Here is a 23,049-nt window from a genome sequence, read left to right on the forward strand (position 1 = left end):
TATATTTTATAATATATTTAATTAAAAATGTAACAAATCATATGGGAAGCATTTCCCCTTTCTTTTAAAAGCTGATCATCGTTTTTATTTTGTTATCCTAACTATGCATAATTTTTTAAAGATTGGTTGTATTTTATTATTTTTATTTACATTTTTCCCTCTGTTGTCCGAAACCCTTTCAGACTTATGACCCATTTTTGGTCTATGACCCACTGCTCTGTGTTATTTTGTGAATGAAGATACTTAGGTACCCCTCATTAAAAACAACCTTCCATGTAAATCTAGTTGGATTTGAGCTTTTAATGGACTTAATGCATGAATTAACATATTCATATTACCTAAGTAAGCAACGAGGGCAAACGGGCACAGGAGTTGGAGCTTAAAGTTCCCTCTGGAACTATTTATAAAATTGAATATGGAATTGAGGTAGAGAACACCAGTAGAATTGAGATGTGAGCTGAGGTGAGAGGCTGTTAAATGTCTTCTGTGTTGTGATTGGCTGGATAAGCTCAAGCTCCTCCCACCAGTGTTGTGTCTCAAGCACCCATCAGCAATCACAATAAATTCCTCTTCACATCTACCCTTCTTATGGGAACACTCAGAAGACACTCTGAAAGCTCTTCACTTTTGTGCAGCTGTTTGGATCTTGAGAGCTGTATGCAAATCCTGAAGGTGTGTGTTTGCTGTGATTCCAGGCCCATAATGAAGCCCCAGCTTCCCTTTGTGCCCAACTCTAAGTGCTCATCTATTGATTAGATGGGAGAGAATGAGAAAGAGAGAGGTGGGATACACTGGGAGATGATACAAGAGGAAGGCCCCATTGTGTCTGGTCTCCTAATGGACTGATCAGATGCACTCTCACTCAGTCTCCCTTGTCTTCTCCATTTCACTGTTTTCACTCCTATTGTTTTGTGACAGTCTGCAGGCCGCAAACTGTTTACATCACTGTAAACACTCCAAACATACCTATATCTACACTTCCATCTGTGTGAGCTCCACTATAGCCGCTCTGCTGACTTATTCACATATGCTGAATTATTTACAAGCAGACACAGTTCATGGAAGCTGCCGTAGAGTGAAGGCAGATCAACTCACTCCGATTGAATGCAGAGAAAGACAGTTCCCCTTAGGGACACAGTGAGAAGAAAACAGAAAAGATGTGGTATCAAGGTAGTCAAGACATCCATGATGAGAAATTCACAGTATTAATTTGCGGCGGTATATGACAAGGACATCTGTAATACCTGTTAGCATTTCCGTGCATTTCAGTGGCAGTTTGTGACAAATGCATGATTCTTGGAGACTTCCCCGTTCATTTGTTTTTTTTTGAGCCAACAATCTGATTGGTAAATGTCACATTAATATTTGCTCTGGAGAAAATTGTCACAAGAATGCATACAATAGCAGCTATTCTTAGCTGTGACGTGAAAGGCAACAAACTTGAGTTATGTAAGTCCGTATATATAACTCCAATAACAAGCTGGCCACTGGCAAAAAAGCCTCTGCAATATCATGACATATTTATGATTCATAATTTTTTTTTTTTTTAAATACGTTTACTTTTGAATGCCAGTCAATGGAGAAATATTCTCCATTGTGGTTCTCAAACTTTTTGGTCATTTTGATCCTATATATATATATATATATATATATATATATATATATATATATATATATAGTAGAAATGTATATTTATTGTAGAAATTTTCAGTACTTTAAGGTATAATCCACCTAAAAATGAAAATTCTGTCATCATTTATTCACCTGTCATCATTTATTCACCTACAGTATTGGTTCCCATTGACTTCCATTGTATTTTTTGTCCATACAATGGATGTCAGTGGAAAGTGTTTGATTACCAGGATTCTTTAAAATATTTTGAAAGAAAGACATACAAGTTAGAAACAAAATGAAGGTGAATAAATGATTTTCATTTTTGGGTGGACTATTCCTTTAAAATTGTATTCTTTTTCATGACTTGGTCTTTAGACAGCTTATGTCAGTTTACATGTTGTACGTTATATTAAAGCATATTTTATCTTATTTTAAGCTATCTTACAGACCCCTTTGGAGTTCAGCTGCAGCCCCCTAGTGGGCCCTGACCCACTAGTTGAGAACCACTGGTGTAGTTATAGAATCTGCCAGCAGGTGCTAAGTGGGCCATGCTAACTATCAATCTTATGCATCGTTAAAACTTAAAATTACATTTTAGATTAGTCAAATGTTATCTGCGAGCATTGACTGTAAAATTAAGACCGATCCAACCCCATCTCAGCACAGGAGGAAATGTGCGGAGCGGATCACACTTCACTGCTCACACGTCATTTTTACTGAAATGATGTTAGCATGTGCTTTTGAACCCACGGATCCACTGCAGATTGAGCATGTGTGTGTGTGTGTGTTGGCTTTCTTGTAGGCAGTCTTGTATGGGTGCTCTCATGCACACAATAATCAGCCTCTCTGTCTGTGTTCAGCATGTGTGTGCGTGTTTGTATTCTCGGCAGCCCCTTATCATTGTCCATTTGAAGTGTGAAGAATCCATAAACATTCAAGGATCAGTTTTTTCTCTGTGTGTGTGTGTGTGAGAGAGAGAGGGAGGTTTTACTTATAATTTGAGGATCAAACACCTCTACAAGTATATAACAACTGAATTCACCTATATCAAATAGACCAGAAAACAACCTAGTACAAATAAATATTGGGTTAGATTTTGAAATAGGGGATATAAAATAAATGGCTCTGTTTAAAAATCAATAGAAGTCATTGGCCGATTAGTTAACACATACAGTAGCTCCGCTATGTATCACTTCATGTTTCATGCTTTAGTGTCTTGCCCTGCATGTATGCATTTTTGTGTGTTGGTTTCTTTGGGCTAATGTACTTCTCTCTATGTGTCTGTGGCCCTCAGCAATGCTGTATGCATTGACAGAGAGAGAGAGAGAGAGAGGGGGCTACAGGCTTCACTGAAAGAGCTGCACTGAATACCAGTAATGGCTGGAAGGGGATGGAGGAGGGGGTGAGAACAGAAAAAGGATGGAAGATAAAGGGGGGAGACGTGCATTGAAAGTGCCCAGTCAGTGAGACGGCTGGTGCAGAGCTGCTGCTTTCTAGCCATTTAGCACACAGAGAGCAGAAGTGAGCCAAGCTGAGCCTGCAGCCTTTCTTTCAAGGGTTTTGCACTCTCTCTCTCTCTCTCACTCGGGTATCTGCAAGATCTGTCTATCTTGTTCATCTATTTTCCTTTCCTTTTTTCTCTGTATCTGGCATCATTTGCTCTGCATTTGAATTTCACTAAGGGCACTATCTTGGGATGTCATGACTAAAAGGGGGTCAAGCATTTACATTTACTCTACAGTTCAAAAGTTTGAGGTCATTAAGATTTTTGTTTCTTTTTTTTAAATATTTTTTTAAGAAACTACTTTTATTCAGCAAGTACAATTAAATAAATCAAAATCTACACTAAAGACTGTAGTAATGGCTGCTAAAAATTCAAGTTTGCCATCACAGGAATAAATTACATTTTAAAATGTTAAAATATAAAACTATTATTTTAAATTGTAATGTTATTTCACAATATTACTGTTTTTACTGTATTTTTGATCAAATAAATGCAGCCTTGATGAGCATGAGCAACTATATTAAAAACATTTTTTCGATCCCAACTTTTTTTTGTTGTTGTTGTTTTATGAACAGTAGTGTACAGTGTGTTATTCTATTTGTAAAAGTTTTGCTTAATGTCCAGGGTTGTTTTTCTGTTCAAATACCACCTTAGTATACAGTATGTATGTGTGTGTATATATATATATATATATATATATATATATATATAAATTTTTTTTTTTTTTTTTTTCACACACACACACACACACACACACATGTACAGATTAATGTACATTTAATAAACATGATAATAAATCAAGTCAGTTTTGATTTTTACATAAGAATAATTGTATGAATGATACACACAATTTGGTCTGCTTGTTTCATGAATGAAGTTCATTATTTCATATTTTTTTTACATACATTCGATCTGTATTAAGATACTTAAGGTGATACTTAAAGGCAATGTTGCTGGGCAATGTTGATGTCAGTGGGCAACCAGGTGAGACACAGGGCCCACAACCAATCTAAAGTATCTAGAAATTTGTTGCCTATTCTCAATGGGAAATTGCCCTAGACACATCGCTTGGGAACTGCCCTGTGTATCATCACCTTTTGAACATAACATTACCTAGAGATAGTAACAATTACTTTCGGAATCGAAAATAAGACAGAAACAAAAAGTGCAAATGGATAAGCCTCTAACATTAAAATGTTAGCGTAAATAAAATGAGGTGAGAATAATCCCTAATGCAGTCAGGAGAATTTAAGATCATCCATTTAACCACGTCAGACAGATTAATCAATAACGGTCACACTGAACGAGTGAAAAACCACAAAAAAGCCTTAATCCTAAATATCTTAATCCAGTCACCATGCAGATTGAATGGAAATCAACAAGGCCACAGATAATCTGAATTTGCAGTAATTTTGTGTAATGATTTACAGATTAGCCAGTGGCCACACTGTAAATGTCAAAAATAAACCACTCTAATCACTCTGAAGCCTCTGCAGAGGGAACTGCAGATTTTTATGGCGTGTGAATGAGAATGCAGTGTACTGTACGATGTACAGACTGAGCACATGTGAAAGATTAATGAACAGATTGATGAGATGGCTCCAGTAACCCTGATAATCTGGAAAAAATGTATGAGCGTGTGCTGATGATTGTTAATGTTTACCACTCTTAGTGAGTTTACTAGTAAAACAACCCAGCAAACATGAGCAATTATGGATTTTAGATCACAAACTATCACGAATCGCCACTGAGATCAACAGGAATGGTAGCGGTTAGCGTTAACTCTAACCCTTCAAAATAAAAGTCCCTCCATATTCGAAAAAATATGTTAAGAAATACTCCCATTTAATTTAGTTTGTCTGTGTGCATCTACTTTTCTTTAAGAGGAGACACTGCAGGCAAAAACACTGTTTTTTTCATGCACCTGTCAATTTTGAGATTTTGGGCTTTTTGGTGTTTTTTCAGACTAGTGGAAAGAAAACATCCTAAAGACACTATTAAGTGTTTCTTTTGTAGCACTTTATCTATTTGTATCAAATAGATTTCAATTACAATACATATTTTTAAAGGCCGTTTTCTCAAAATGAATTTTTTCTCCTACACTGAGCTATAAATCTCCACTTCAGTAGCACTCACACACACCAAACTTTACATTTTTATTCCTGTTTATATCCTGAAGGTTTTTACAGAGGGATTTGTTCATATATCATTTGCTTGATTATATACAACATTTTAATCCTCCCAAAATTGTGAAAATATAGTGTTTTCTGAATTATGGAGTGACAAAATGAGATAAAAACTTTTGACTCTAATATGTCAAAAAAATTAAACGATTTTTGTACTAGAAATGTATGCAAATTAGCGCATATTTCATCAAATAATGCCTCATTTGCATATTTAAACCTAACATTTTAGAAAACTTGTGATACAAAAAAATGTTTGCAATTATCAATGTAATCAATCCACTAGGTAAGTAAGGCGATAACTGTTAGTTCTTTTTTTTTTTACCCTATTCACCTCCAGTGTCTCACCTTAAATGTAAATGCAAATATAAACCATATGAACCTGATGTTAATCTGAATGACACATATAATTGTGCATATTTGTGTTTTTGTCTGCCTAACACACTCAACAGGCAAGTGTTTCATGGAGTGCTGCACTTTGTTCGGTTATTTATAGCTAGCAGTGTTAGCATCCTTACAGTAGCAACACAATGTGCGCTTCCTCATCCGACAGACTGTGACAGTACGATAATCTAATTCAACAACCCTTATCTTAATGAGCCTTATCATTATCAAACTAATGCAATCAGTCAGGCTACATTTATATTTAGGCCTCCCATCAAACAAGGTGCTCTTCTTCAGCTCATGATAGCGTGTGTGTTTTCTTGCACACTCATGGGGGTGTGGGTGTTATTGATTATTGCCTAGTAATTTTATTGTATGTTTTCTCTTTCATTTGTCATTTATGTTTTGTCTTTTTAAAAATGGACTGGGACATATCGTCTTTCTGTTTCCTATACTACCAGTCTCTTTTTCTATCATGGACTTTCTATCTCAGTGGGTAGATTTTCATTCATTTTTCCATAAGCTGTGTTGCGCTGCTAGGAAACTACCGGTTGCTGTAGAGACGTAGCTCATCGGCCACTTGGAATGGAAGACTGGGTTTGCATCAATGCCATTTTAGCCTTCCATTATGCCATTATTTTTTTTTTCTCTTCTTTCTTTTTCTTTTTTATACACACTTTTTTTATCTCTCATACATTTATTTTGATAAAGAAATCTAATCTTGCATCTTGTTTGTGATAAATAATGCTGTTAATTTACTTGTTTTTTGTTGAGAGAGAGCAATGTAAGCCATGTTAAGAAGACTAAAAAAAACACAGCTTTAGAAAGGTACACCAAACACTACTTGATGTAAAAGACTAAAGATCCTTCAGTACATCTTTGTAATTGGTATTACACCTCCAAATTCTCAAAACACACCCAAGTGCCCTTTACAAACCTGATGACAGCCTAGAGATTCCACCCTCAATTAGCACAACCCACTTTAATGACCCAACGAGGCCGTAGCTAATGAGGCACACAGTGCCACGGTTCCCTTGCCTCATGCCGACCCCCAGGGATTGTTTAGGGCGGCGATATGTTTTGTGTATTTGTCAGCCTCACTTCAGCTTAAGTCAGTCTTATCTGTACTTCTCTTCCTGTGTGAGCACCTTGAGCCCAGACTAATTACTGAGCCAGTACAGCTCTGACTGCGGTCTGGACCTGGAGTCGCACCCTGACATCTTACTCTGTTGTTGCTGGCTGGCTGCTCTACATGCTGGCAACTAGGACTCTATAGAAGTCAAAGGTCTACACTGGGAGTAAATTGAAGCCTGAGCTCGATCCAAATAATGAGATGTTGTGGCCAGACCTGATTTGATTGGTACCTTTAAAATTCAAGATTGAATCTGTGGTACAGTATCAGATTTTGTGGTACAAAATCTTTTATTCTTTGTTGAGCAGAAAGTACTGTGAATGCCTTAAGCAAAAAAAGAAACAGTTCAGTGCCAGTGGGGGATGACACTGTGTTAATCAGGTTACTGATGGGGAGGACAGTGTGTTAAGTAGCGTGCTGGTCTGGGTGACAGTGTGTTGATCATGGCACTGATGGGGGTTATAGTGGAAAGGAAGGTGGTTGTGGTCCAGAGAGTGTTAAAAGCGTGGTATTTGTAGCATGATAACATTTTTAGGCCTGCAGCTAAAAATAAATGTAGTTGAAAGAGGCCTGCAGTGGTAGCAGATCAGGTATGCAGCAGAGAGGAGAGAACAGCACACTTTAATAAATGCCAGGCCTCAGCAGACTCCACACAAACCTGCAGGCCTGTGGAGAGAGAGAGACAGGGTGCAGAAAAAGACAGTTCCATCTTGTCTGTGTCAGTATTCCTGTGGAAGAGAAAGAGAGTGTGAAAATCAGCAGGGAATAAAAAGAAAACATAAGCAAGTTAAAAGGATCGTTCAACCAAAGAGTGGAACTCTGATTCGTGTACAAATTGTTCAGTGTGATCTGTGAATGAATCAGTCAGTACAATACCTAAACTAATGTATCAGTCTGATTCATCAAGAACCATTGTGACATGATCATCGAGTCTGTGAGTCGAACTCTTTAATTTGTGAACAAATCATTCAGTCTGATTTGTAAACGGATCATTCAGTATGATCCCTAAATGAATGTTTCAGTTTAATACCTTTATATCACATACAGTTTTGGAACAACGTGAGGGTAAGAAAATAACCCCTGAGTGGGTGAACTATTTCTTTAACCAGACAGTTTTTTTCCTGTCATAACTAATCCATTTTTCTCAAACCTGACATTAATCAAATAAGTGCTTCTGATGGTAGGTGGGGGGCTGGGTTTAGAATGTAATTATTAACGTGAATGTAATTATTCCTCCATAAATCCCAACAGAGAATTCCCCAGTGTGGGATGAGTGCGTTGGTGTGCTCCACTTCAGGAAGAGTTTAGTAAGGGCAGGTCATAGAGCAGAGGGAGGGGCAGTCTGACCCAGATTTTTTTGTCTGCCACTTTTCTCTGTCTCTGAGTCATTGAAGAACCCTGATGACGTAGAGGGGAAAGAGAGACACGGGGACAGAAACTGAGACATTTTGATCAGTAATGGAACAGCACACCTTCCCTTTCAAATGCTTTTTGGCTCTGCTTTATTCTCCTGGAGAGCACGGCTAGGTCAGGCTGACATGGTTTTAATGTGTCTTTACTTTAGGGGTGCCATGGTACCAAAATTCAACTCTCAATATAAATTTCAGCACTACAAAAAAAGCTATATGCTATGAACACATTACTTTATATTAAAACATTAATATGAATATAAATATGTTAAATATTTAAATGTTAAATATATTTGTATATTTGATGTTTTTAATTTATATATACATATATGAAAATACAATAATACTTTTATCTTTTATTTATAAAATGTAATATATTGTATGCTTTGAACACACCACTTTATATTAAAATATAAATATATTAAATATATGTAATTATTCAATCAATGTACATTTTTCCAGCAATTATTCAACTAAACGGTCAGTAACAAAATAAAAAGCAGGGGAACTTATTAGCAATAGATTAAGTAAACCAAATAAATAACAGCACCTGACGTATTTCACGTACCTAACAATACCAAATATTAAGATGAAATATTCAGAAATTAAACAAAACAAAGTTAAAATTAAACAATTCAAATTATTATGTGAAATCATAGTACACATTATCATAATTATCATAAATAACTATCATAATTGTTTTTGTAACAGCATTTGGTAGTAGCATTCAGTACTACTGATATAGAAGAAAGATATTGTTATATATATATATATATATATATATATACATATATACAGTCATGGCCAAAAATATCGGCACCCTTGGTAAATATGATCAAAGAAGGCTGTGAAAATTAATCTGCATTGTTAATCCTTTTGATCTTTTATTTAGAAAATTCACAAAAATCTAACCTTTCATTGGAGAATAAGAATTTAAAATGGGGGGAAATATCATTATGAAATAAATGTTGCTTCTATGGTCAGATGAAACTAAAAAATGAGCTTTTTAGCAGCAAACACTCAAGATGGGTTTGGTGAACACAGGGATGAAAAGTACCCCATGTGTACAATGAAATATACTGCTGTATTTTTGATGTTGTGGGCCTATATTTCTGCTGGAGGTCCTGGACATCTTGTTTAGACGCATGGCATCATGGATTCTATCAAATACCAACAGATAAAAAATCAGTAAGTGACTGACTCTGTTAGAAATCGTATAATGGGCTATATCTGGATCTTCCAACCGTACAATAATCCAAACATAAACCTAAAAAAATACACAAAAATGGGTCACTGAGTACAAAACCAAGCTTCTGCTGGCCATTCCAGTCCTCTGACCTGAACCCTATAGAAAATGAGTGGGGTGAACTGAAGAGAAGAAGCACCAACATGGAGCTGGGAATCTAAAGGGTCTGGAGTGATTCTGGATGAAGGAATGGTCTCTGATCTCTTGTCAGGTGTTCTCTAACCTCATCAGGCATTATAGGAGAAAATTTAGAGCTGTTAAACTGGCAAATGGAAGTTTCAAAAAGTATTGAATAAAAGGGTGCCGTTAATTGTGGCCAACGTGTATTAGAGAAAAACATTTATTTCATAATGATATTTCCCCCCATTTTAAATTCTTATTATCCAATGAAAGGTTAGATTTAAAAAAAAATAAAAGATCAAAAGGATTAACAATGCAGATTCATTCACAGCCTTTTTTGATCATATTTACCAAGGGTACCAATATTTTTGGCCATGACTGTATGTATATATATATATATATATATATATGTATGTATGTATGTATGTATATTTATTCTAGTATCGACAGGCACTGAAAAGTCCAATAGCCTTTCATTCTCAGCAGACAGACATTAGCCAGTCACAGAGAGGTATTAGGGGTTTGTGGATGCCACATAATGAAAGAAAAGAGGAAATTGATCTTAAAATGTCCTTATTGCTTTTGGAGCATTGATTTCCTTCTTTAATAACTACATGGCATGTAATGAAAATGACTTGATGTGAATGATGTTGACGTAAGAGAGAAAGCTTTCGGTTGGTTTACCGGTGGGTGTGGCCTCCCCGATGACGGGTGTCCGTGGCGGTTAATAGATCAGCAGAGGTGTGGTCTCCGCTCTGGGCTTTCAGGACCTCCTACGACTAGGCCACAACTGGAGCCTTCAGCAGGAGAGCAGAATAACAACTAAATATTTAATCAAATCAATAATTCAACAGCTGCCATGGGAGGAAAATAGAGAGAGATGGAGATGAGAGAGAGAGAAGGGAGGAGATAGAGTGAGAAAGTGGGAGGGGAGGTTGAGATACAGAGAAAACGAAAGAAAGAAGACCAAATCTGCAATCACATTCCCCAAGAAAGGCCCGGTAACCATAGTAACTGGAGATGACTGTCACATGATGCGGAGGAGTGGAGCGAAAGGGAGGGGACCTATGAAAGGAAAGGGAGAGATGATAATCACGGGACGGAGTGAAAAGGGGCGAGTCGAAAGCAGATTGAGTCGAGTTCTGTGTCACCTCGATTCTGCATCATCTCGACAGAATCCAAACACTTTCCCATTATCCAGACTGCTTACTTATAAGTGTGACATAACTGTGAAGTAAGAGAAAGAGAGAAAGATGTTAGGGTATGGGATGAAAAGAATGAGGACAGTCACAGCAGTATAGCAGCAATCTTTCTTTTGCTGTTTCATCCTTGCCGCTATTATCTTAAGTGCTGAGCATGACCAAAAGAAAGACCATTTTCTGTTGGCCTTGCTCTGCACAAATTCTATTTAGCTTAATAAAACACCTTCCATAGTGGTGTTCTTCATCATCTGAGTCATTGTAATGTAGATGAGCATCAAAAGGAGGCCGTTTATGTTGCAATACCATTTTTTGTCTTGGCAGCACTGTATTGATGAGGCTGCTTTGGAATTGTGGGAAATATCCTGCAAGCTTAATTAGCAAGATTTAGGTGGTTTTGATCCAAGTTCCCACACACATCATGTTCAAGGCAAGTGTATTACATAATTCACACTATATAATTTGTGTAATATAGTATGCATATAATTTGGAGCTCTACTCCAAAACCTAGTGAGCTGCATGCTGCCTACATAGTGACTACATACTGACCTGTCATAGAACCTCCTAAATCAGCGACTGAATAGTGATACAAAAAGTAACTAGCAATTGATTTCAGTAGAGTACTAGAGTTTAATGTTAGCATGTTGCTAAGCTAATCGTCCGGTACCCTAAGAATAATTGATATTACATTCAAAGTGATAGTTTACCCAAAAATGAAAATTACCACATGATTTACTCACCCTCAAGCCATCCTAGGTGTATATGACATTCTTCTTTCAGACAAATACAATTACAGTTATATTAAAAAATGTCCTGGTTGAAAGAAGAAAGTCATATACAACTTTCGTTTTTGGATGAACTATCCCTTTAAAGTTAATAATACAAGATTCAATAGAAATTACATTAAAGTATATTTTAGTTTACCATAAATTCTTGTCAGTGCATTAGACAGTACGCTTTTAGCATTTTTCAGAGTAGAAATTTATCTTATTTAAGTCCTACATTAGTGGGTCAGAAAACACTCTGAAGTTTAGATAATTGCGTGTATTAGAAATATGTTTTAATTTAATTGCACTTAACATACAATTAAGTGTCTGAAAATGTTAAATTCATTTTGCACTGAAGTATATTCTTGAAAGTATATTATTTACCTAGTATACTCTTTTTAGAATGAAGCTACAGTGTATTTCTTTTTCACAAGGTTGACAGATTAAAAGATGCTTAAATACAACTGACATTTGTAGATGTCCAGTAAGATGCTTGTTAGTAACAGTGTTCCTCTTGTGTATCAGATTCAATCATCTCATCTTCATGAGTCAGTAGTTTGTCATCCTGCTGGTGTCGTATTCAGTCTCCTGGAGGACTATAGTATTAGTCAGTGCAGGCCTCAGCAAGACCTGACCCATGTGACAAACACAGTCCTCTTTCTGTGATTTCATGCCGCAGAGCCATACAACAGTCTATCCTGATGTGACTTTCTTATTGTGTGTGAACCAGACAAACACAGCAGCTGCTTAATGATGCTGGTCTGTGTGTGTCTGTCTATCTTGATGATAATATGATCATCTCACTGTCTTGAGATAATAAAGGCAGGAGATGAACGGTCATCACTGCATAGTGTGCCATTCTGTGGAACATACAGCGTCAGTCATCTCCATCATCTAATTTCTGTCATGGGCTTTCCCTCTCTGCCATAGAGACATAGCTCTTTAACCACTTAATGAAATAGTGGGTTTGCCTCTGTAATTTTAGCCTTCCTTTTTGGGCTTGTGTGTTTTCTCTTACTGTGTTCTAAATACAGGTCATATGACCTTTTTGTTCTGTTTTAAATGTATTTATATTCATGCATTTGGCAGACTCGCTTAAGCAAAGCAACTTAATTATCCCTGGGAATCGAACACATAACCTGAGGCTTGCTAGTGCCATACTGTACACTACTTGAAGGTCAAAAGGATGCTTTGGAAAACTAAAGGCTAGTTCAACATAGACCTAAAGACCAACTTCCTAAAATATAATAAACTTAATTTTGTACAAGTTTTATACATTCATACATTTTATAATTGTATACATTTCTTGGGAAGTGAACCCATGACCTCAGACTGTACACTACTTGAAGGCCAAAAGGATGCTTTGGAAAACTAAAGGCTACCGCGACACTAAAAAGTCTACTAATGTTTTAGAGGGGGGAAATGTCTCTTTTTGCTCTATTGAGTTCTCATAGATAAACTGTGGTATGAATGTGAAGTTCTACAAATTGTCAAAAATTACAGAAAATAAGTTGATTACTGAGTTAGCAATCCACCCACTCACACAGCACCTCTTTTGGTCATGTCCATATTGAAATATTTTTTTAAATGACCTCTCAGTCTCCTTAACTCAGATGTCCACCACATGCCTGTGGTTGTAACCTTGAAAAGACGATTTGTAGTTTAAATCCATGTCTAGGGAGGTGTGTCATTGCCTTTGATAAAGTGCTTGAGCAGGGTCTATACGTCTTCAGCAAAGCGGAGCATCTCTTTTCCTCTGTGCTAGTTTGAAGAGAAAAGTTGCCACCGTCATTGATAGATTATTAGACCACAGCCCTTGGGGCTCATGAGGGACTGTATGTTACTCTCCTGTTCATTGCAAGATAAGAAACCACCTGATTCAAGATGACTAGATTGATTATGCCATATTACACTTGACCTTTACCGTACTTCACACAATATGAGAAAGGCCTGTATTAGGGCTTTGTGGACACAATCAACTGTTTTAGGGCTTTGCAGTCATATAGAGTTATCACAAATCCTTGTAAATATATTAACAATATATCATAAATTCCTTTTTCAGTCATTTTTCATGATATTGAAACAGTATTTTAGGCCCTTGCATTTGTTTGTTAATTTATTTGTTTGCATTTATAATTAATATTACATTATAAAATGAGGCCCATTTTTTCATTCATTCATTAATTTTTGTTTATGCATTATTATAATGAGAGCCGCTTCTATGAACTGCATGAGAAAGATTAAAACTGATCCACAAATTCACTTGTGGATATGTTGGGTATCTCTCAGCTGTGATTCAGTGAAGATGTCACATAATTAATCATGTGTTGTGATGTGTAACATATCGTTACAGTAGTTGCCGATACCCAGTCAGACTATAGATACTGTACTAGCCTGTATTACTGCATATTGCAGTAACAATACTAGACACAGACACCATCATGTTGTGTCAACCAGCAACGCCCTTAGCAATCAACAAGAGTGATATAAAAACCTAATGATATTCTGAGGAATACAGCATTTACTGTCAAATGACAGTTCTATTGTATATACGTTATGATGAGTTCACAGTGCCTACTTACGTCACTCTTACAATAGCTGTTCTCATACCAGGTGCAGTGTCAGGGCGTCTGTAAGGATACTGTCTGTCACGCTGGGCTACTGACTGATCTGCGATTCAAATCTACAGCGTGTTGAGTTCTCTCCTCGCGCTGTTTCCTCTAATAAATGAATGCTGATGAAGATTGGTCCATTCTTTTTAGTCTGTGCAAAGGCCATAATGAATAGCTATTATGTGTCTCTGTGAGCCTGATCTAAATTCAATAGGCAATCACTCAGGAATCACATGCTCCTTCAGTGCCACACGCCAAAAAAAAAATATAAAAAAATAAAAACCTTAAGCACAGGTAGAAAGAGCAAATGAAAAATGAGAGGCGTGACCAGTGTTGTGACATTAGAGACAGTCCCACCTGCAAGAAATGCAGAGAGAGAAAGGAAACAGGTGTGTGTCTGCTGAATCTGTCAGTTTTATTCTTGCTGCTTTTTTAATCAAAAGAAAAATGCATGGCAAAAATGTTCCCATTGCAAATCTCCAGCTCTGGGACTGAAGCATTTGCCACTATAAAGGCTCAACGAGCCTGTGGACACCAGTTTGATGTTCCATAATTCCCCGGAAGGGGTAATGTTGAGGTAATCCTCTGCTTCATGTTGTGTTGTGAAGCTTTAACCTGCAGCTCATTATTCTTGTAGATTATTAGACTACATATACCCATTAATAGTACATTTTGTTTCACTGATATTATTGCTAAATTCATTTTTAATTGGTAAAAAAAATCAGATAGAATCATCTATTAGGATTAAATACAGTATGATGTGTGTGTGTGTGTGTGTTAGTTATAAGGACTCCAGAAGGTTCAGTCATGCTGAGTTCAGAGGACTTGCTCTCAAAGGTCACACTCACTGGGGGAGAAGGAAAGGGAGGCTCCCTCAACCAATCATAAGGCCTCCTGCTGCTGATGCTGCCCCCGCTGCATCACCATGGAGATGGCAGGAATATCTGTCCCTATTGACAAGTCACACGGAAGATGCATCCATTTTTCTCAGTGGAGAGGAATATATCTGCATCTTCACAGTAGAAAACTTCACAAAATAGCATTTGCATTAATTATGGATTAATTAGCGACATCCATGCTTTGTTTTTCCCCCAGTTTTTAATTCCCAGGCCCCCACATCTCACTCCTTTTAGTTTGTGAACACTTTACTCTTTCTCACAGCAGATAATGGAGAGGGTGCAAGACCAGCCTTCTTGAACTGACCCCCATCTTCTCTTCCACTCTCTATTTAACATGGGTCTTTTCTTTTCATTCTACTCATCCAGTCCATTTCTCACGCTCTCCTCTTTTGGCTTGTGTAGTTGCATTTCTGTTGTGGATTTGCAGGACGGCGGAACCCAGCCCCTTCGTGTAGTAAGCTCAATTGTGATCTCTTTAAAAGAAACCAAACACTCTTTTCAGAAGTCATTATTGCTGTCAGGCTTTTTAAATGCGTTTGTTAAAGGGAATGATGTCATAGGAGGAGGACAGAGGAAGTAAGAGGGAGGTAAGAGTGAAACAGGAAGTCAGGATTTTGTGTGTATATATTGTCTATGTATTTATATATTGGATGTAAATATATTTATATTGAATTACTATATTTTAAAATGATTTTTTAAATATAGTATTGACTAGTATTGACTTTTTTTTGTTGTACTCATTAGAACTAAGAGACTTGCCACAATTTCAAATCCAACACATTTGAGTGTGCCCTTAAATGTTTTTCTCTTTCAAATGGAGCAACTGAATGTAAATGAGGAGCAGCAGATTTAATAATTAAAATAATAGAAAATAATGTTGAGAGTTTAGTTGAGAGTACTAGAACAGTTGCAGATTCTGTTATCTCTTTTCTTCCGTAATGCTCTCTCATTCTGTCCTTGCACAAGTTTGTATAACCAAAAGTTGTTATGCAGATAACCGACCAACGAAATTTTGTTTAAAGCAAGAGCCAGCTTATAGAAAAGGCTTTATAAAAGATTTAGTGCCAGCAGTACAATGTGAACTTGCATCTTTCGGTTATCCTTTCAGTGCAGTATTTTTTTCAACTTAGCGCCCTAGAAGTCTTTTTCTTAATCTGTTTTTTTTTTCTTTTTTAATATGTTTGTCTGTAAATATACCTAAAACATCTTTAAAACAAGATCCCTATTTTTTATTTTTTTTGAGAAGCAAAAACTTTTATGAATGTTTTAAGTATATACACTACCTACATTTTGTGAGCAAACAAGCATGTTCACTGGAAAACAAGACAAAAATATTTTTAATAATTTTCATTCAAGCAACCAAGCAGTCAATTTTGATGCAGTCAAAATATGTTTCTGCTAAAATTCTTTGGAATGAATATAAAAGGCACAGATGAGTCAGTTGTTGACACAGTAAAGCCACAATCACACTGTCTGTGAAGAAATTGCTGCAGATCACGAGTCTCAGTGCTGTCAGTTGCTAGTAGGCGTTCCCACAATGCATTTCTGCTTATTTGCATAAAGTTGAACTCTGCTTGATTTTATCACAAAACCAACGGATGCTGTTGCACATGTCACTGGAAATTGCAAAGTTAATGTCTTCTAGTTGTTTTGTTGAACTGTCATTGCCAATGACCCCGAAGAGGAAAGAGCAAAAAGAGTTTGAGTTCATATTAAGTGTCATTTTTTTAATTGCAAATCTCAAAATTGGTACAATTTGGAGCACAGTTTGTGACTATTTATGTTCGCAAGTCTCCTCATCACACTGATGGATGTTCTGTACATGTGTTTGCTTTTAACAGGCTGATGCTAAGATGGTCTGTGATGTTGTGAGCCGTATGGAGGATACCGAGCCCTACTCTCCGGAGCTGTTGTCCTCCATGATCCGCCTGTGGTCTGACTCAGGCATCCAGGAGTGCTTCAGCCGTGCTCGCGAGTACCAGCTCAATGACTCCGCCCAATAGTGAGTACGGCCCTTTGCTGGGAAGAGACATTCGTGTTTTACCCTTCATTAAGAACCTTCTGCCTAAATATACCGATCTTTTATTATATCATTGACTATCACACTGCAGTCCAGTTCATTTTAGAGAACTATCCACGGGGCATATATTTTATGGACTGTAAATTGAACGTGGCCACATTAGGTGGTGTCTACAGCATAATATGTATAATCTTTATTTCCAATGCTTGTTTGAACAGGTTGCTTTTAGAGTATTACTTGAGCTCAGCAAAATGTCACACTGAAGTGAATTTGCGGATGCAATTACAGTATGCGCTGATGAAAGGTCTCGAGTTATGTATGTGTGCTATACGATGTGTGCATGTGTGTAAGAGTTCCGTCAGCATTATATTTCTGATGTTGTGGTTTACTGTAATAGTTTGGGAAGCCTGTCCATGTGGGAAGTGGTGTTTAGATAAAGACAAATTACTCGCTCACATATTGCCAACATAGATTATGTTGCTATGAGGCAAATGTGGGGAGGGGAAGGACTGTTTAGGGTGCCAAAAATGAGTTTGCTAGACAAGTCTTTGGGAGAGACGTTTTTCTTCTTCATTATTTACATATAAACATTACCAAGTTTTGCATAGATGTTCTGCCTATTGTTCAGTGATCAGTAAGACAAACAGTTGCCAGTGGTGTGTTAAGTTCAGAAATATCAAATGGTACAAGGACAATATATTTAAGGTTTATGTGTTTGTGAAAGATTGCTGAAGGATATTCCCCGCTGTATGGCTGACCGATATTTACTGTTTTATAGTCTTTTTTTGTATTAGCACATTCAGTTGTGTTTTTTTCCATGTTCAGGAACCTTGCTAATATTTAAAAAGCTGTAATTCTTCAGGAAGAATTTAATTTCCAGAGTGCTGTGAATACACAACACACACATATTTAAATGAAAAAGGCCTTTTCCATTCATAACCTGCATTAGTCTTTATTTAGATTAGTCACAATATAACCCAGTTAGCCGCATGATAAATATATAATTTAATTTAATAAAATTATATTTTAGATTGAATTTATATTTATTTACATTTTTATATTTTAATAATATTGTTTTTATTATTATTTTATTATTATTCTATTATGTATTTTACTATTGGTCATTGTGTGTGTTTTTTTTTTTTGTATGTACAATATATAGAAGTAATTTCTCTTTAGAGTCTTTGTTTTATTTTGCAGTGCCCAGTCTTTTTATCCTATCACATTAAACTCAGACTGCAAACACATGCTTCAAAGCTTCATAGTGCACAAGAAACACTGCTGTACACCTGTGTTTAAGTTTCTTGGCTTTTATTTGTGTGTGTGTGTGTTTACACTTAAGACATGGCCAGCTTGACAGGTACAACTTGTATGTCTAAGCCATTCTTTCACGTCAATCACTGACTAAAGAAAATAGTTCAGGAGAGATTTGAGATCATTTCCTTTGGGCTGTTTATCCACACCGGCGGTTTACAGTGTACAGCATACCTAGGCTGTAGGCTTGACTTTCTTCTCCCTATTGGACTGCAACTTGAATATCAGGAGACATTTCACAACATTTCAGACTGAGGCGCAGTGGTCTTTCCCAGAGTGAGATGCTGAAACAGGATTAGATTGGCCCTCAGTCATTTGTTCTCTGGAAAACTTCCATCATTATCTGAACTTCTTCCACTATTTCTGTCTTTCCTCTCTCCTTCTCTCACACTCACCACTCTCTACTATGTAACTTTGATACTGCCCACTTTATGGTGCCATAGAGGAGTTTATCCACTCTTGTCCAACCTTTTAAAAGCTCCTCCTCTTCCTCCACACTGAAATCATTCCCCACCTCTCCAGTCATGTTCCTCTTGTCCTCTCATCTTTGTTCCTGATCAGTTTTCTTTTTCTTTTTGTCTTCCTCTTTTCAATTGTAGGTCTGCTAATTTAATTTCTTCAGTATTTTTTACTTTGTTTATTAATAGTATTAACGAGTAGCATGTTCCACTTCTGGTTATAAGAAACGCGTCAGAATTCTGATGCCTTCTGATGCCTGAACTGAAACTTTACCTTCTTTCTTGACGTTTCCAGAGCAAAAATAGGAAAACTCTATGTTCCTATTGAAGTATTGGACAGTATGACATTCTGTGATAAATGAAAATGTGGCTTTGCCTTCAGAAGATGTACAGTAGGAGTTTTTTTGATAGTGTATCTTTACTGATTTACTGACACGATCAAAATGACTTGTATCCTCGCAAGGTTATTTGTCATTGTCAAGAATGTTTCTCAACAATGAGAGTTGCTGATATAAAGTTTATTTTTCCCTATTGTAGATATCGATGGCTACCAAACTTTTTTACTATTAAACTATACTAGAGTTTATTAGACAGTTAAAATACCTAAAGGCATAATTCACCCAAAAATGAAAATTCTGTCATCATTTACTATTCTTTTGTGTTGTAGACAAAGCAGACAAAATGTCTGTGTGTTTGTGTTTGTGTGTGTGTGTGTGTGTTTGTGTTCCACAGAGGAAAGAAAACCATATAGGTTTGAAACTACTCGCAATTTTCATTTTTTGGGTGAACTATCCCTTTAAGCAACAGTATGCTAATTCCAGAGGTCAAGTCTCCCTTATTTCTTTGACTTTCCATATTAATTATAACGCTGTACTACAATTTCTTTAAGAATCAGGCTTATTGTAGCATTCTTGCAGCACCCAGGATTTCAGACCTTTTTGTTACCACAATAAATGTGGTAACAATGTCTCCAATGCCCTGTAGTTCTTTTTCCTGCACATCTTTCTGTCTCTCTCTCCTTGATGGGGAGCAGCAGACAGCAGGCAGGCCGCTGAGAGGTGTTGCCAGGCAGAGCACTCAAGCAGCAGCAGGAAACAGAGGGAGGGTGGAGGGAGAAAGAAAGAAAGATGGTGTATGAGAGAGAGAGAGGGAGCAGGGGGAAGGGCAGAGCTGGCAAGCAGCCTGAGTGGTAGAGAGATACGAGTTTCCCATACTAAAAGGAGAGAGAGAAGTGAAGAAACCCTACAGCACAACCCACCCGCATGTCCATTAGGCCTAAAACGACAGAGTGAAGTCCACGTAGCGTGTTGCCGTATTTATAAAAGATTTACAATAGTACATACAGCTACTCCTCAGAACACCATCAGGGCATTGAGTGCATAGGAGATAAAAAAACATTAGCACTGCTGCGAATATCAAAATGCGCTTGCACACATGCAGACTTGTACACAAAAGAACACGATTCTTCCTTAATGTGTATATTCTCTGCACCTACGGCCAACTAAACAGGCATAGATTTGAAACGCATTATGATATTATTTTGTGATACACACAGACAAATATAAATGTGTGTAAATACTTTTTTTTTTTTGAATAATTAGGATTTTTTTTTATATATATAAAAAAGAAAAAAAAAGCTGCATTTATTTGATCAAAAATACTGTAAAAAAACAGTAATATTGTAAAATCCTATTATAGTTAAAAACTCAAGTTTTCTATTTTCATATATTTCAATATGTAATTTATTCCTGTAATATCAAAGTTTATTTTTCAGCCGCCATTACCCCATCTTTCAGAAATGTTTGGTGCTCCATAATTATGAATTATTATTTGAGCTGCTCAAATATTAATCATGGTTCTTATTATTATCAGTGTTTAAAACTTTGGCAGCTTAATATTGTTGTGGAAACCATGATACATTCTTTGATGAATAGAAATCTTTTGTAATATTATAAATGTCTTGACGGTCACATTTAAACAAAAATAGTCTTAAATTGAAGTACAGTACAAATTCATGAAGTACAGTATGTGGTATATATATATATATTTGTGCTGCTCAAATATTAATAATGGTTCTTATTATTATCAATGTTTAAAACTTGGAACCATGACTCCAGTGAAATTTGCCTTTAGTCAAATGTAATGAAAGATTACCAGCACTTATAGTGGTCTTATCAGGCCAGCGTGGACAGTTGCTTTCTAAAAAAAGGCTTCTGGAAATCCCCTGTTAACATAGCTGCTCTAAATCTGCTATTTGTTAATAGACAAAATATGCTGAGAGAAACAAGTCCACAGCCAACAGATACAGGTCACAAAGGAAGGTGCCCCAGAGAGAGCGAGGTAGTACTAACACTATCAAAGAGAAGAGATTAAAAATTAATGTCAGTGGATGGGTTATCCTTATTAGTGCTGTTCAAGTGATGTCCCATTTGAGACTGTGTCCTATGAGAGCAGTTCATGCTTGAGTACTTAAGTTCATTCTATGTCAGGTAGACTTGAGTTAAGTGCCACTAAGCGATCCTGCAAACCAAAAGCACCACTACTAAACATTAATAAAACTTAGCAAGTCACAGCAACGGCACCCCCTAGAGTCAGTGTGGTGAACCACAGGAAGAGAAATATGCAAAATACATATGAATATGCTTTACTGATGGTATATTCTTTCCATATAGGACTGAGAATACACAGTGGGACACCTGAGAATTGTATTCCAATTAAATAAATTTAGGCATTATATATAGTATATTAATATCCTAGTGCAGAATCTTCAATTTATATCATGTAATTTATATGTTTTAACATTTTCAGAATGCTAAAACTTCCAGTCTGTTTCCAGGTTTAAAATAGATTCTGTTTCCCAGAGCTTCCCATTGATCTGAGGTTTTTGGATCTCTCATGTCATAGACCTTGCCCTCACTTCCTGTCTTAATTCTTTTATTTTTATTTTTCAGCCTCTTTCTACTCTCTTCCCCCATTTTGGGCCTCATATCAGTTGCAGCCTGTGTCTGTATCCTCCGCTGAATCTGACTCCGTGTCACTACATCTGTGGATACTTGGCACAGGACATTTCACATTATTACTGTATCTGATATTTAACTGAATCATTTTAAAATTAGTGTTTAGTCAGGCTGCATGTTGTTAAATGTGGAATTATTTGCTGGACAGGATGTTGTGAGCTCAGAAGGACGTATGTGTAGCCAGGGACAGTGTAAGAGGGAGGAGACGAATGAGTCACTGAAAAATGAATGAGAAAAAATGAAATGTAACGCTCAATATGGCGGCTTTCCCACCTTTCAGTGTCATTTGTCATTTTCATACACTCGTTTGTTTACTCAGGATTTCACACATAAGTTAGACCGACCTGAAGAGTACAGCGATTTTTAAGCTTGATTTGAGATGGAGAAGCTAAATATATGTGTCATTGTCAGATTTTAGTATAATATTGCCTCATAATCTTGACAAACAGCTTTGCAGGCTTATATATTAACCCATTCGAGTAGATTTGAGCAGATACTACTCTATCGTTCAACAGTTTGGGATTTGTACATTTCTTAAATGTTTTTATGCAAAGTCTCTTCCGCTCACAAATGCTGCGTTTGTTTGTAAAACATTAAAACAGTAACACAGTAGTATAACAATTTAAAAGTCTTCAGTGTCACATGATGCTTCAGAAGTCTTTCTAATATGCTGTGTTAATAATATTTAGTGCTCAAATAACGTTCAATGTTATTATCAATTTTGACTGACACAAAACTGACAAATTTTTTTTCAGGATCTTTGGTGAATAGAAACTTAAGTAGAACAGCATTTATTTGAAATGGATATCTTTTGTATCATTATAAATCCCTTTCCTGTCACTTTTGATTAATTCATTGTATGCTTGCTACATAAAAGTATTTATGTCATTAATACTTTCATTAATCAAGTAATTAGATTTAAAAAGTCTTACTAACCCCAAACATTACTGTACATAGAATTCAGCTATGTAGCTATAGGAGGAATTTCCAAGATGGCGGCCAGGTGATCTGACTTGCCTTAAGGGACTTCGGTGTGGTTGAGCGCTGAAGACAGTAGTGACAGTGGAATGTTCACATTTCCCTGAAGAATTGTGCAGCAACCAAGGAAACCTTCAACTGCAACATCATTTTGCCACAGATGGACAGGAAAGGAGGGATAGAAGAAAGAGAG

At 36.6% G+C, this 23,049-nt stretch overlaps 1 protein-coding gene across 4 annotated transcripts in view; it reads left to right on the plus strand.

Annotated features, from left to right (window-relative positions):
• Positions 1-23,049, plus strand: part of gnao1a (guanine nucleotide binding protein (G protein), alpha activating activity polypeptide O, a) — an 87,570-nt gene that overhangs the window by 48,990 nt on the left and 15,531 nt on the right. For all 4 annotated transcript variants that reach the window (XM_058750738.1, XM_058750740.1, XM_058750742.1 and 1 more), the window contains exon 4: positions 16,911-17,071. In XM_058750738.1, the coding sequence (XP_058606721.1) occupies positions 16,911-17,071 (161 nt within the window). The remainder of the gene's footprint in view (positions 1-16,910; positions 17,072-23,049) is intronic.

The sequence above is a fragment of the Onychostoma macrolepis genome, chromosome 18, assembly GCF_012432095.1.
Source record: "Onychostoma macrolepis isolate SWU-2019 chromosome 18, ASM1243209v1, whole genome shotgun sequence".
In the NCBI taxonomy this organism is placed as follows: Eukaryota; Metazoa; Chordata; class Actinopteri; order Cypriniformes; family Cyprinidae; genus Onychostoma; species Onychostoma macrolepis.